The 12440-nt window shown below is 44.0% G+C and overlaps 1 protein-coding gene across 8 annotated transcripts in view; it reads left to right on the top strand.

Annotated features, from left to right (window-relative positions):
• Positions 1–12440, top strand: part of Tbc1d14 (TBC1 domain family member 14) — a 108171-nt gene that overhangs the window by 60043 nt on the left and 35688 nt on the right. For 7 of the 8 annotated variants that reach the window (XM_040746987.1, XM_040746988.1, XM_040746989.1 and 4 more), the window contains one exon: positions 11308–11426. In XM_040746987.1, coding sequence (XP_040602921.1) covers positions 11308–11426 — 119 coding nt within the window. Of the gene's footprint in view, positions 1–5645; positions 5842–11307; positions 11427–12440 lie in introns of those variants that run through there. The other variant, XM_005068845.4, reaches the window with a different exon arrangement.

The raw sequence follows: 12440 nt of genomic DNA, 5'->3' as shown, positions 1-12440 counted from the left end.
ATTTTGACACAAATAAAAATACTACATATCAAAACTTGGAAGGTGAAATTTGGATAGGAAATATATATCATAAAAATAAAAGAAGAAAGGTCTCACATCAGTTATCCAGGTTCCTGTCTTAAGACTATAAAAAGCAGAAGTGAAACAAATGATACAGAAAAATAGAAATGAAATTAGAATTGTAGATGGTAGTGAGGGAGACCAGGGCTGATTCTTTGAATGTCCTTTGTCTTAACCAATCTTAGCTGAACAGCCAAGGAAAGAGAAACAAAATTTCAACAAAAGGAATGAGCAAAGGGGGCAGTTGCACTGTGGACCCTGCAGAACTAAGAAGGAAAATGAAATTCTTTGAGCAACTCTTTACAGGAATTTGTCATCTCAGATGAAATGGTCTATTTTCTCAGAAATTAGAAATCACCAGAACTCACCCAAGGCAAAAGATAAACTGATTCATACTGCAATTTTGGTTTTGTTCTTTTTTTTTTTTTAAGACAGGAAAATTAACAGTTAGGGCTTGGGAGATGGTTCAGTGGTTATGAGCACTGGCTGTCTTTCCAGAGGACCTGGGTTCAATTCCCAGCACCCACATGGTGGCTAATAACTGTCCTTAACTCCAGTTCCAGGGATCCAACACCCTTACAGAGATATACATGCAGGCAGAACACCAATGCACATAAAATAAAAATAACTAAAAAAAAAGAAAATTGCAGTTAAATACTGTGATGGTTTAAATGTGCAATGTTCCTCACAGGCTCATGTGTTTGAACACTTGGTCCCCAGCTGCTGGAGCTACTTGAGAAGGTTATGGAACTTTCAGGAGGTGGAACCTTAGTAGAGAAAGTGGACCATTGGGCAGGCCTTGAGGGGCTGGGGCTCCATTTCTTGTTCACTCTGTGCCTCCTGTGTGTTGATGCAGTATGATTAGTTGGTCTTTGGCTTTCCCTACCACTGTGGACTCCATCCTTCTTGAACTGTGAGCCACAATAAACCCTTTCTTCTTAAGTTGCTTTTTTAGGGTAGTTGACCACAACAAGGAGAATAATATGACTGATACTTTCCAGAAAATGTAGCTCCTGGCCCACATGATTTCACTGATGAGATCTGCTTAAAAACACTGCCAAATTTAGAAGGAAAAGGACATTTCCTGACTCATTCCTTGATGCTTGTGCTGCTGACACTGAACCCTGGCCCAGTGTCCTTTATGAACATATGATCCTCAGCATGTTATTAACAAATTGAACCCAAGACATTTTTTTTAAAGACAACATACAGGACTAATTGACATTTATCCTAGGAATGCAAGGCTGGCATGATGTATGAAAACAGTCACTGTCATCACTTGTATTGCTAACCTAAAGAAAACCACATGATCCTCTTGAGTCAGAAAAAGTATTTGACAAAATCGGTATTCATTTTTGATAAAAACTCAACAAAGTAGAAACAGAAAATTTTTCACCTGGTAGAGGTCACTAAAAAGGAAGCTACAGTGACTGGGAAGGACCATGTCACCGATGGGGTTTCTTACAGTGTGAAACCTAGATAGTTGTCTCATAGTGTCATGTGAGAAATTTGTTCCAGAACCTTCTATGGATCTGCAAATTCTGGGACACTAGAGTCCCTTTTATAAAATGGTAACCTAATATTGTCATGTACACTTTAAATTATTTCTACATTACTTATACTTCCTAATACAGTGTTGTGGTAATATTTTATGATCTAATAAAGCTTGCCTGAAGACCAGGAAAGCAAAGCAGCCAATGACCAGAGAGTTCTTACCTCTACCAAGGCTTGGGCCATCCTATCCTCAGTGTAAATGAAGACTGAATTCTGCCTGAGATCCTGTCTTATATTCTTCTCTAGTGCTGGGATTAAAGGCGTGCACCACCAACCGCCCAACTTCTATGGCTGACAAGTGTGGCTGTTAGGATTTTAAAGGTGTGTACCGCCACTGCCTAGCCTCTATGGCTGTGGCTAGCTTTGCATTGTGATCTTCAGGCAAGCTTTATTTGTTCATAAACAAAATACCATCACACAGTGTAACTGCTGTGTAAGAAGTATTGTGTTGTTTAAGGAATTATGATGATCAGTCCAAACAACATTGTTTTCCTCCTTGAGGAATGCTTTTGATCTGCAGTTGTTTAAATCTGACTGCAGAACTTGCAGACCAAATGTTCTTAAGATTAGCTTCCCAATCCCCTCATAGGTGTTCGCTATAAAGACGTTAAAGTTGGTGATGGTACAAACTCACCTGTATAAAGTTTCTCAGTGCAAACCCTCTTGGCTACTGATCACATGGGGCTGAATATGTGTTCTTTGCTATAAACTTGGAAGGACCACCTCCAAGTGGTCCTTCACACATTTTCTTCCTCCCCTATTCTGACTTCTCAGTTGCCCTATGCAACTTTCTTCAACGTGGTTTTCAAAGGGTGGTCATAGCTCAGATGGTGTCTTCTCAGATTTCACTTGACCACCTGAAGTCTAAAGGGATTTCATTAGGATTCTAGGATATTTTTTGCACAGAATTTTTCTTCATTGGAAATTCTTGTCCATGTGTTTGTGGCTTTATAGTGTGTCTCTCAAGCGGCACCAGCATGTATTCAGGAGAGCCAGGATCAGACTGCATTTGCTTGTTGATGGCTTAGGATGGTGCTTGGCTTTACTGTATGGTTAACTTATAGACCATCTCTAATTTTTGACAACACATGTATTTTTCTATAGCTTCACATATTGTTGCATGATTTTGTTTTCATTTAGTGGTCTTTGGAGTTGCTATTTCATAATTTACTGAACAGTACCCTGGATTGGGCACTGGAGTTATTCCTACAATCATCATTTGATCCTTGTGGTTGTTCAGTGACCTTTTGGGTGTTTGATATGCTGGGACGTGAACAGTGAGTGAGTCAGTCTTGCCTCCCTGACTTCAAAGGGTAGAGATAGAGATGTCTGTGTTACAGACACCCAATAAGCAGATAGTCCAAACACTCTAACGGAGAGGCAGGAAGCCTGGGAATGCACTATGGTTAATACAGGAAAGAGGAAAACTTGGTATCTGGTTTAAGACGTGTAATATTCCATGCCATTATTTGAGGGAGAAAAGTCTTGAAAGATGTGATTGGTCCTTTAAGTTTCATACATTGGTTAAAGCCACCCTGATTTCTATCTCATGGTATAATATGTAGTCCAAACTTTGTAAATGGTATTCATTCCTAAAGTATGATACAGAAATTACACATCCTACCACATTTTTAGTACATGCTTATGGCCATCTTTAACGGATTTAATGTGAGTGAATCTGTGGGCTCAGTTCTGGCTCCAGTTGGCTAACTTTTTTTAAAAAGATTTATTTATTTGTTACATATACAGTGTTCTGTCTACATGCCAGAAGAGGACACCATATTGAATTGTAGATGGTTGTGAGCCATCATGTGGTTGCTGGGAATTGAACTCAGGACCCCTGGAAGAGCAGTCAGTGCTCTTAACCTCTGAGCCATCTCTCCAGCCCCAGTTGGCTAACTTGTAAAACGTTGGGTGGGCACTAGGTGTTAAGAGTCCAGGTAATAGCAACAGGCATGGAGAGGCCAAGAACTTGCTCTTGTCCCTGAGAACTGAGCTTCACAGTGCTTAACTCTCCTCCAACTGCAAGCATTGTTTCTAGAAAGGCACTATTAATTGCTTTCTCTGAGACTGCAGTAGTGTTTGTTGTTCCCTCCTCAACCTCTGTTTTCTGTTACATCATTGAGCACTGGTATGGGCATTGCCTGTTTTTCTGTGAGTGACTAGGACAAGAACTTTGTTCTTTATAGCTAAGGCCAAGCACTTGGAGTACTTGCTGGATGGCAGGCAGGACAGATGGCTTCTTGTAATGGCATGCTGATTCCACAAGTGCTGTGTACCTTCTCTTCCAGGTGCTTCACTGGACCCTCACCAGCTCAGTGAGAGAATGTGAGTCAGATGGCCATGTAATGATGAGTTATACATGCCACTGAAACCAGGATGTAGGGCCTTGCTGAGCTAAGGCACTGGGGAGTGTTTCTGTGAGGGTGTGCAGTGAAGGTGAGACTGAAGGACAGTTACCTAGGTTCCTCACTGCATTCTTCCTCTTGGGAGCTGGATGGTGTAGTAGTTAGAAGAAGATATGGCGTCTGCAACTTCTTTCGAAGGGTAAAATGTTTTAAAACTAAATAAGGTGAATACTGTAACATTTTTCACTATTGTGATATGGGTGGAGTTTGTATATGTGCTCATTACATTATTTCTTGAGCACTTCCACAGATTTGATCCCCCCCTTTTTTTTGCAGTACTAAGTTTGATTCCAGTGCCTGCCACACTGGGCATACATGCTACCCACGAACTAATGTGCCATGAAATCTTCTCACTGTAAATGCTTAGTGACTCCCAATGTATGCACACTTACCCACCTGCCATTGCATCCAGCTTTGGAAGCTTTCCATCACCCAAAGTGTGCAGCCAGTCCCCACTCCCTTCATCAGACAAATATCAGTTGTATATTCTCTCTAGAGATTTTCCTTTTGTAAAGCTTCGTCTACATGGCCCCACCCTGGCTGGCTTCCTTCTGGCAGCTTTTGCTTACTGCACTGTTTCCGAGGCACTTTCACCAGCAGCGCGTGTCAGTAATTTCCTCTTGTTGCTGGTTCAGAGCTGTGTGTGCATTCCTCAGCTGGTGGACGTTTGTATTGTTTTAGAGTTTGGTTCACAAGTGCTGTGCGGTTTTGTAGGCAGGGCTTTTTGTAGGTGGTTTCTCTTGAATACATCCCTCAGGTGTGTGACTTATGTGGGTTGAACTATATAAGAAACTAGGAAACTTGCTTCCAAAGTGGTCCACTGTTTTGTATTGTCCCCAGGGATTTAGGAGGATCCCAGCTTTTCTGCATGGGTGCTACTATGTGCCACGCCAGTGCCCCCTTTTCTGGTTATTCTCCTGGGCCCCTTCATTGTGAGAAGGTTTCTGTTGTTGAATGAATAATTAGCATCGAGTTTCTAGAAATCCAGTGGTGGGTGAGGTGTCTTGTAACTACTAGTCCAGGACACTTGTGTGAGGGTCCAGTAAGGACAGAGAGCTATATGGTGTTCTTACTGGATTTGTTCCAGAGCACTGGATTGCCTACTCACTAGAAATAATTTTGGTCCTTATACAGATTTGTAAACCTTTTTTTAAAATAAGGTATAGTTTACAGTGGAGTCCTCTGATCTGAAGGTATTAATTCTGTTTTAATTAATATTAAGATAATACTTTTTTCACCCTGGAAGGTATCAGATGCCTCTCCAGGTAGCTTTCCAGAAACAAGCTCTATCATAGATCCTGCCAGTATGTACTTTATGCTCATAACCAGCCAGCTTCTGAGACCGTACCAGTGTTAATTATGCTTATGGAGTTTCTTTTGGTGACACATTTGTTTGTGTTTTTTGTTTTTTTGTTTTTCCCATAATCTTACAAAGTAGAACTTGGTCCTTTCTCTCCAGCATGCTGTCTTTTGCTTACTCCTCCCACTATAGTTAGAACTCCAAGGTTCCTCTCTGGGGCTGGCTGCCTCAAGACTGGCAGGGAGGCCACTGAGCTTTGGCTCAGCCAGCCCCGCCCATCTTCTGTGTAGGAGGTCCCTGCCAGTTAGACCAGCCCAACCTAGGAACACTGAGCAGGGATCCGGGAATCGCTGTATCTGTGAGCGATTGATTGTCCTGCCGTCCCGGCCGCCCCGCCTGCCTCACCCGCTCAGTGTGGAGCTGCGTGTAGAACCTTGGTCCAGAGGCAGGAGGGAGGCCGGCCTCCACTCACTGGGCATGGATCCGCCGGCCACGCGCCCCTGAGGCCTGGTGTTCATGGTGAGTCTTCTGTGGGTCTGGAGTCCCAGCTTGGCTTCCATTGGTGTCTCGGCCTGCCCTTCCAGGCCTGCTTGGTCCTGTGCGCGGTTTGTGCGGGTGTGTGCTTAGAAGCCCAAGTGCAGGTGTGAGTACATCCCATGCATCTGTTTTACCCATTGACCAGAGCTTGCAGGGGACACCAGTGAGGCACCTCCTCCCATAGCCTTCTTTGTGTCTGCTGCTCGCAGGATTTTCTTTTATAATCCAGTACGGAGAGATCGCCCTTCCAGCCCTTATTCTTACTCCTAGAGCCGCTGCTCCGTTTCCAGAGTCCCGTCAGTTTAGGCCAGGGATCACCTAGAGATGGAGTGGTCTTGTTTGAAGGAGTCTGAGGAACAGTAGACTCAGGACAGACCACAGCTGCGTTTCTCAGAACTCGTGCCGTTTGGTTCATTTCAGTTCCCGGTGCCCGTGTTAACTTTTGTGTTCTTAATGTTTGTATGTAATTTGACCACTAGAGAAGGTCTCCTGAGAGCTGTTCCCAGTGCCAGCATTCCTGGGAACTTAAGATGATTTCTGGGAGGATACCATGCAGAGAAGAGGAGTTTTCCCAGGTGTTCAGGGCCTTTACCTACCTGTGCTGTGGCTAAGGCTCTGTGTCTCCATCACTGTCTTCTGGAAGCTGAACACCTGTAAAACCTGAATGGGTCACTCCCTCTTCAAATGGCAGAACCACTCCATGCCTAGAACAGCAGTCTTCTCCCAAACACTTGCTTGTTACACAGCTTGGGGTTTATTTGTCTTTTCCACAGCTCCATCAAGTACTTTTCAGAGAAATGCTGTGGGAAATTATTTTATAGTAATACAGTGGCAACCATATACCTGACATTTCTGGCATCTCCTTTGGGTACATGTCTCATGCCTGCTTGTTCACTGAGCACCATCTTCCCCTCCATGCCTAACCTTCACCCTTAATAGACAAAGAAACAAGCATGGAGGAGAAGATGGTGCTCAGGAAGGCAGTGCTGGTGGGGGTGGCCCATCCTCCATCCACTCTGCCTGTGTCGTGGCAGACCCACCCCATGCTTTTTTTTTGGTTAGTTTATGCTATCCCAAGTCCCCTAAGGGATGGCCTATTCCAGGTATAGGTCCTGAACCCTGGACTTACATTAGCAGATAAAGTCTGCTGCTGTAGATGGCTGAGTCAGATGTGAGCACAGGCCTGATTGTTAGCCCTTTCTTCTTGGTGGACTAACCCAAGAAGTTAGTGGGGGTCTGATTAGATTGTTGGCATTCTTGGCTATCTTAGTAGCACAACTCCAGTTCTAGGGGTAGTATTGATGGGCCATCTCTCCTGTCTTCCTCCTGGAAGGCATTCTTCCATTGCTTTGAATCTGACCTTCTCTTCCTTTGAATACAAATTTTGTCTGTTGCAGGGTATGTGTGTGCATGTGCATATATGTGCGTGTTCTGTCTCTTTTTAAAGCAAATTCAGTTGTCTACTGATTTTCTTCTGGTTCTTGACCCTAAGCAGTCTTCAGATAAGGTCTAACACACATTCACACTCCACTTTACAGCACTATACCGAGTCTAACTCTTCTCCTCCCATGGGTAGCTATGTGTTTAGACCATAATGGCTAGGCAAAACAATTTTGACTCAATATCAACCCTGTTTAAAATGTTCTTGCTAACTCATGGACCAGAATCTATGTCTGAAATAGGCCATCCCATGAAGGAGAGATTTGAGCTAGCATAAACTAGTCTAAGAGACAGCATAGGGTGGGTCTGCCAAGAACACAGGCAGTATGCAGGGAGCACCATCCCACTAGCACTGGGTGCCCCTTGGCTACTGCTTGAGTTGTCAGAAGGTCTCTCGCCCTTTTGGCCTCAGGATTAAACCTTATTGTCTTTGCTTAAGTGGTATGGATAATGAGGTGTAGTGTCTTTTGTTTTTTCCTGACCCTTTACTTCTTGTTGCTTACCCATCCACGTTTCTCATGGTCTGCGCTGTGAGTAGCTTTTGCCTGCTTTCCCTGCAGAGTGACCCCTGCATGGTAGGGGGCGAGGGTCTCTTAAAGAGTAGGTCCACACGGTCTCTTCACAAATGAGCTTCTTCTTCATGTGGTCTTCTTCCCTCTTTTCCACTAAATTTGCCTTGCTCATAGCCCCTACCTAGAGCTGAGGCTTCTTGATGCTTTTCTCTGAACTTACTCATTCATCATACCACACCCTACAGCTTCTTCCATGGTTAGCAGCTGCACTGGCCTGGTCTCATCTTCTCCAGTGAGATTTATTGTCAACTGTTCAGGTCAGGGATTTCATCCAGGTACTTCTAAGTCACTGTCTTGCAAAGTGTTTTTGGTTTGTTTGTTTTTAATGACCCACACTTAGGTAGTTTGAATGTCTGCACAGATAGGCGTAGAATAGAGACATGTTTTTAATAGGTGTACTTTTTAATTGTTTTATTTTTAACTTTCAAATTACATTTATTTATTTTCTGTCTATATATCTATTCTATATATCTATACTATAGATATAGATATGTTTATGCATGTTTGCCATATTGTACATGTGGGAGTCAGGGGATAGCTTGTGGGAATGGGTTCTTTCTTTCAACCATGTGGGTTCTAGGGATTGAACCTGCTGAGCCTCTTGGCTCTTACTGTTTTAAGTCTTTCATGGCCAATTAAACTGACTTACAGTAGGACTTTGAAGAATACTGTCCTAAATTCCTTTCTGCTGGGTGGGTGAGGCCACAGTTGATTGTATAAGCAGTTTGTTTTACTCATTGGTCTGCAGGACTTTTGATAAACCCAGTGGTGCAGAGAAGTGTTACTTGACTTAAGGTAAAAAACTCCCTAACTTGGTTCCATGCAGGAAAAACTTTGGGGTGACAAGTTAGATGGACATAGACTGTACAGATTTTGCTTGGCATGCAGAAAGATCTCAGTCCATCAGAGAGCAGGCAGCCATCACAGTATGCTATCCTGTGTAACTCTCACAGTGGCCTTACCGGTCGCTTCTGTTTATAATGAGGTAGTGGATGCATGAGGTCGTCCAGGCTTGCCTAAGGTCATGGGCAGGACTTAGATGTTGGTCTTCTAAACCTTTACTTCTGTTGCATTGTGTATGGCGCTAGTGTTGATGAGTCAGTAGTGAGTGCTTTTTCTCAGGCCTTAGAGTGAATACCGTCTTCTTGTATCTGGAGCTGGTTTGTCTGGTTGTATAGAGAGCCTACTGTGGACATCTCTAGGTGGCTGTAGGAGAACAACTGGGTCTCGGGCAGGACTTGTGACCATTCCCAGTGCTGTTCCATTTGTATTTGCAAGTACCATTTGGGTTTTGAAAAGGTTCTACCTGGGATTTCAAGTTTGGGCAGGCCAGGCTCTATCATTTTACTCATGCATCACTGTGTGATGAAGCATACTCTTTGACCCCATTTGGCACTAACTGACTCAGGATTATAGGTTTCTTTCAGGGTTGAAAGCTTCGTTGAGGCTGAATGCAACGAGATTGCTTCCAATGGAGTCCTACTTATGAGCAGCTTACATGGTTGGTGAGGAAACGAACCCAGTGCTAAGAGTCTGATCAATTTCCCCATTCTCTACAAAGCAAATCTGTGATATCAGTGGGCCTCCACATATCCATTAGGATTGGGGTGGTGGTGGTAGTGGTGACACCTTTAGCCTCTGAGGATTGGTGTACAGATTAAATCAACTCTGCTTGTGAGGTCCCTGGGAAGTGCTTGCTGCATTAGCCTGATCAGCTGCCACTGCCCAGTGTTGTTACTCAAATTAGTAAGAAGTGCTTGTTGACAAAACCTGGTGTTCCAGCCTTGAATTAAGGCATTCCCTTTCTGTTGCTTCTGTATTTGGCTTGCAAACTTTGCTGGACTCCTTGATTGGTTGAGAGCTGCAGTATTTTCCCTTGCATTATGGAGTCATTTCAGGTCTGAGGGAAAATTTAATGGTGCATGCAATCCTATTCCTGGGTTGCAGGGGCTGTGCTGACTGCATGGCCATCTCCCTGCTGTTGGCAGCAGCCTGCTGTGATAGTGCTCATGTCCATTTGGTAGCTGTGGGAGCCATGCTTGAGAATTCTAAGAACATGCTTTGCCTGAGTCTTAGTGACTGGTTAGTGGATCTGTGTTTTGTTTCAAGTTCCACTCTAGTTTCAGAAGCCTCCCTAACCCATGTTTTCTCTCCCAAACTACATATTTGTTTGGGTATAGTCACAAAAGAGGTCTGGCCTCCTTAGGGTGGCAGTACAGAGAGATCTGCAGCTCCAGCCCTGAACTTTGAACTTGCATCACTTTGTCTGTAAGGTGGGGTGATAGAGCCACAGCAAATGGAAAGGAGATTCTGGGGTGTCTCACTTTTGGTGTGAGATTACTGGCCTTAGCGTAAATTGTGCTAGACCAGGCTCAGTGCATCCAGTGGGGTTATTGTTACTAATTCTTGCCGGATTGTTACATGCCTTAGAATCACTGTCAGCACACAGCTTTGGGTATATTTCATATTGACCTGAAGATATTGACATCTACTTACTGGATTTGGAACATCTTGCTACTGGTACTGAGCTGTCACCACCCAGCCTTGTACAGGATCTGAAGCCAGTATCAATCTCTCAGCTCTAACAGATAGGTAACTAGAAGGGATTTCCCCCTTCAAAGGGACCATTTCAGGGTAAGTAGGGTAGGATCCTAACTCTACACACTCCAGTGTAAGAAGCTGTTGCAGTTTTTAGAAGCCTTAGTTGACTTTTCTGGGTGAGAGAATAATATTCTAGCTTGTGCCAATAAATCCTCTTCACAGGATACTGTGGCTCATCATCCAGAATGGCACGAATTTATCAGAGTTCCACACTTGCTTTCTTTCAAGCCAGATAGTCTCCCTTAGGGATGCCCCTCACCTGTGTTAGACAATCAGAAAATAATGTTTTGATTTTACAGGGATCCCAAATCTCACATTATTCTAGAAGCTGACTCTCCTGAACCCTCCTACTGGGTGTTTCGATTGTGGGTCACTATGTGTGACTAAGCTTTTGTGGCTTCAGTCTGTGGATCAAATTAGCGACTCTGAATATGGAGGTCACTTTTAGATTTCCAGGGCAAGGTAGTATTATTGACAGAACAATGTGCAGTGATGGCATGGCAGTGGCCATTACAATAGCCATTCATCTCTTAACCAGAAGTACAAAAGACTTGCCACTACATGGGAATCCTGGTTAAGGGGCTACAGACCCTTGTAACTCCATAGCCATCACAAGGGAAGTATGCAGACCTGTCCTAAGGCATTACCATAGCAGGGAGCTCTTGGACTCCTTCAGCCTGTAGCTTTCCTTCTGAACAACAAGGAAGACTTGGAATGCATCCTTACAATGAATTCATTTACAAGCAGTTCCTTTTTTTTTTTTTTTTTTTTTTTTTTCCTTTTTGGTAATATGAAACTGGCTGGGCTTAGAGTCACCTTGGTGTTTTTGTCTTAGGAATATGAAGACAAGGCTGGAAGACCAAGCAGGCCACCCTCTCCAAAGCAGAATGTGAGGAAGAACCTGGATTTTGAGCCGTTGTCCACCACGGCACTGATCCTTGAGGACAGACCCGCGTGAGTCTGAGGAAAAGCCTCTGTGCTGTCTGCTGTTGGGATAAGGCTAGCTTGCCACTCCTTTTCCAAAGGCAGGAGAGGGGAGAAGAGTGGCTGGGTCTCTTCTTAACTCCATGTCAGCCTTCACTCAATGTGACATGAAATGGTGATTTGGGAAACTGTTCTGTGAAATTTAACCAGGATTTTTCTTTCAGGCAGTATTTGCCTTAGTTTATCATTCAGGTTCTCATTATGTAGCTGTTGTAAGTGCTAGGCCAATTTGGGAGTTCAAGAAACCCTACAAGTATGCTCCAGAGTGGTGCTGTAAAGGTACCTTTGTTTGCAGGACACCTCCTAGAGTGGCCTGTGCAGTCTCTTTGGTGGTTCAGGTCAGGATTTCTCTCTCTCTGAACCTTGGTATCCCTGCTGTGTGATGAGGAGATCATGCTTAGAGGCCTTCCTGGAGTAGGGAGTCATAGCTAAACTAGTTACTGAATTTACACAAAACAGTGTGTTGGGGAGAAGGTTTCCCCAACCTAAGGAAGAGCAAGAACAACAAGAGGCTAGCTGTCTAGTCAATTCCAGGATCCTGTCCATCTCTGATATTTAAAATTGTGAGGTCAGACCAGCGGGACAGTCAATGCGTAAAGAAAGACGCTGCCAAGCCTGATGAGTTTGGTTCCTAGCACTTATATGGTGGAAAGAGACAGCTGATTTTTGCAAGTTATTCTCTCATCCCCCCCATACACAGAGTGGGGGGGGGGTTAAGGGAGGAAAGAGGAAGAAGAGAAATGTAATTTAAAAAATTAAACTGTGAAGTCTAATGAGAAGTATATCTGCTGTTAGTTCCTGGTTCTTGGAGACAGGAGTGGGGGAAATCCTGAGAAGGAGGTTGGGACTTTAGTGTGCTGAGAGCTAGACTGGGGCTTGCCACCTTTAGCCAGCAGCAGTGGGGTTGCAGTCTCACAGAGAACTTAGATGGTTGATGTACTTGTGAGATGTAGGCCAGGTGCCACCACATCTCATTAAGTCAGC

This window comes from Mesocricetus auratus, unplaced genomic scaffold, assembly GCF_017639785.1.
Source record: "Mesocricetus auratus isolate SY011 unplaced genomic scaffold, BCM_Maur_2.0 Super-Scaffold_100006, whole genome shotgun sequence".
NCBI lineage: Eukaryota > Metazoa > Chordata > Mammalia > Rodentia > Cricetidae > Mesocricetus > Mesocricetus auratus.
This window is presented reverse-complemented; position numbering and strand designations above follow the sequence as displayed.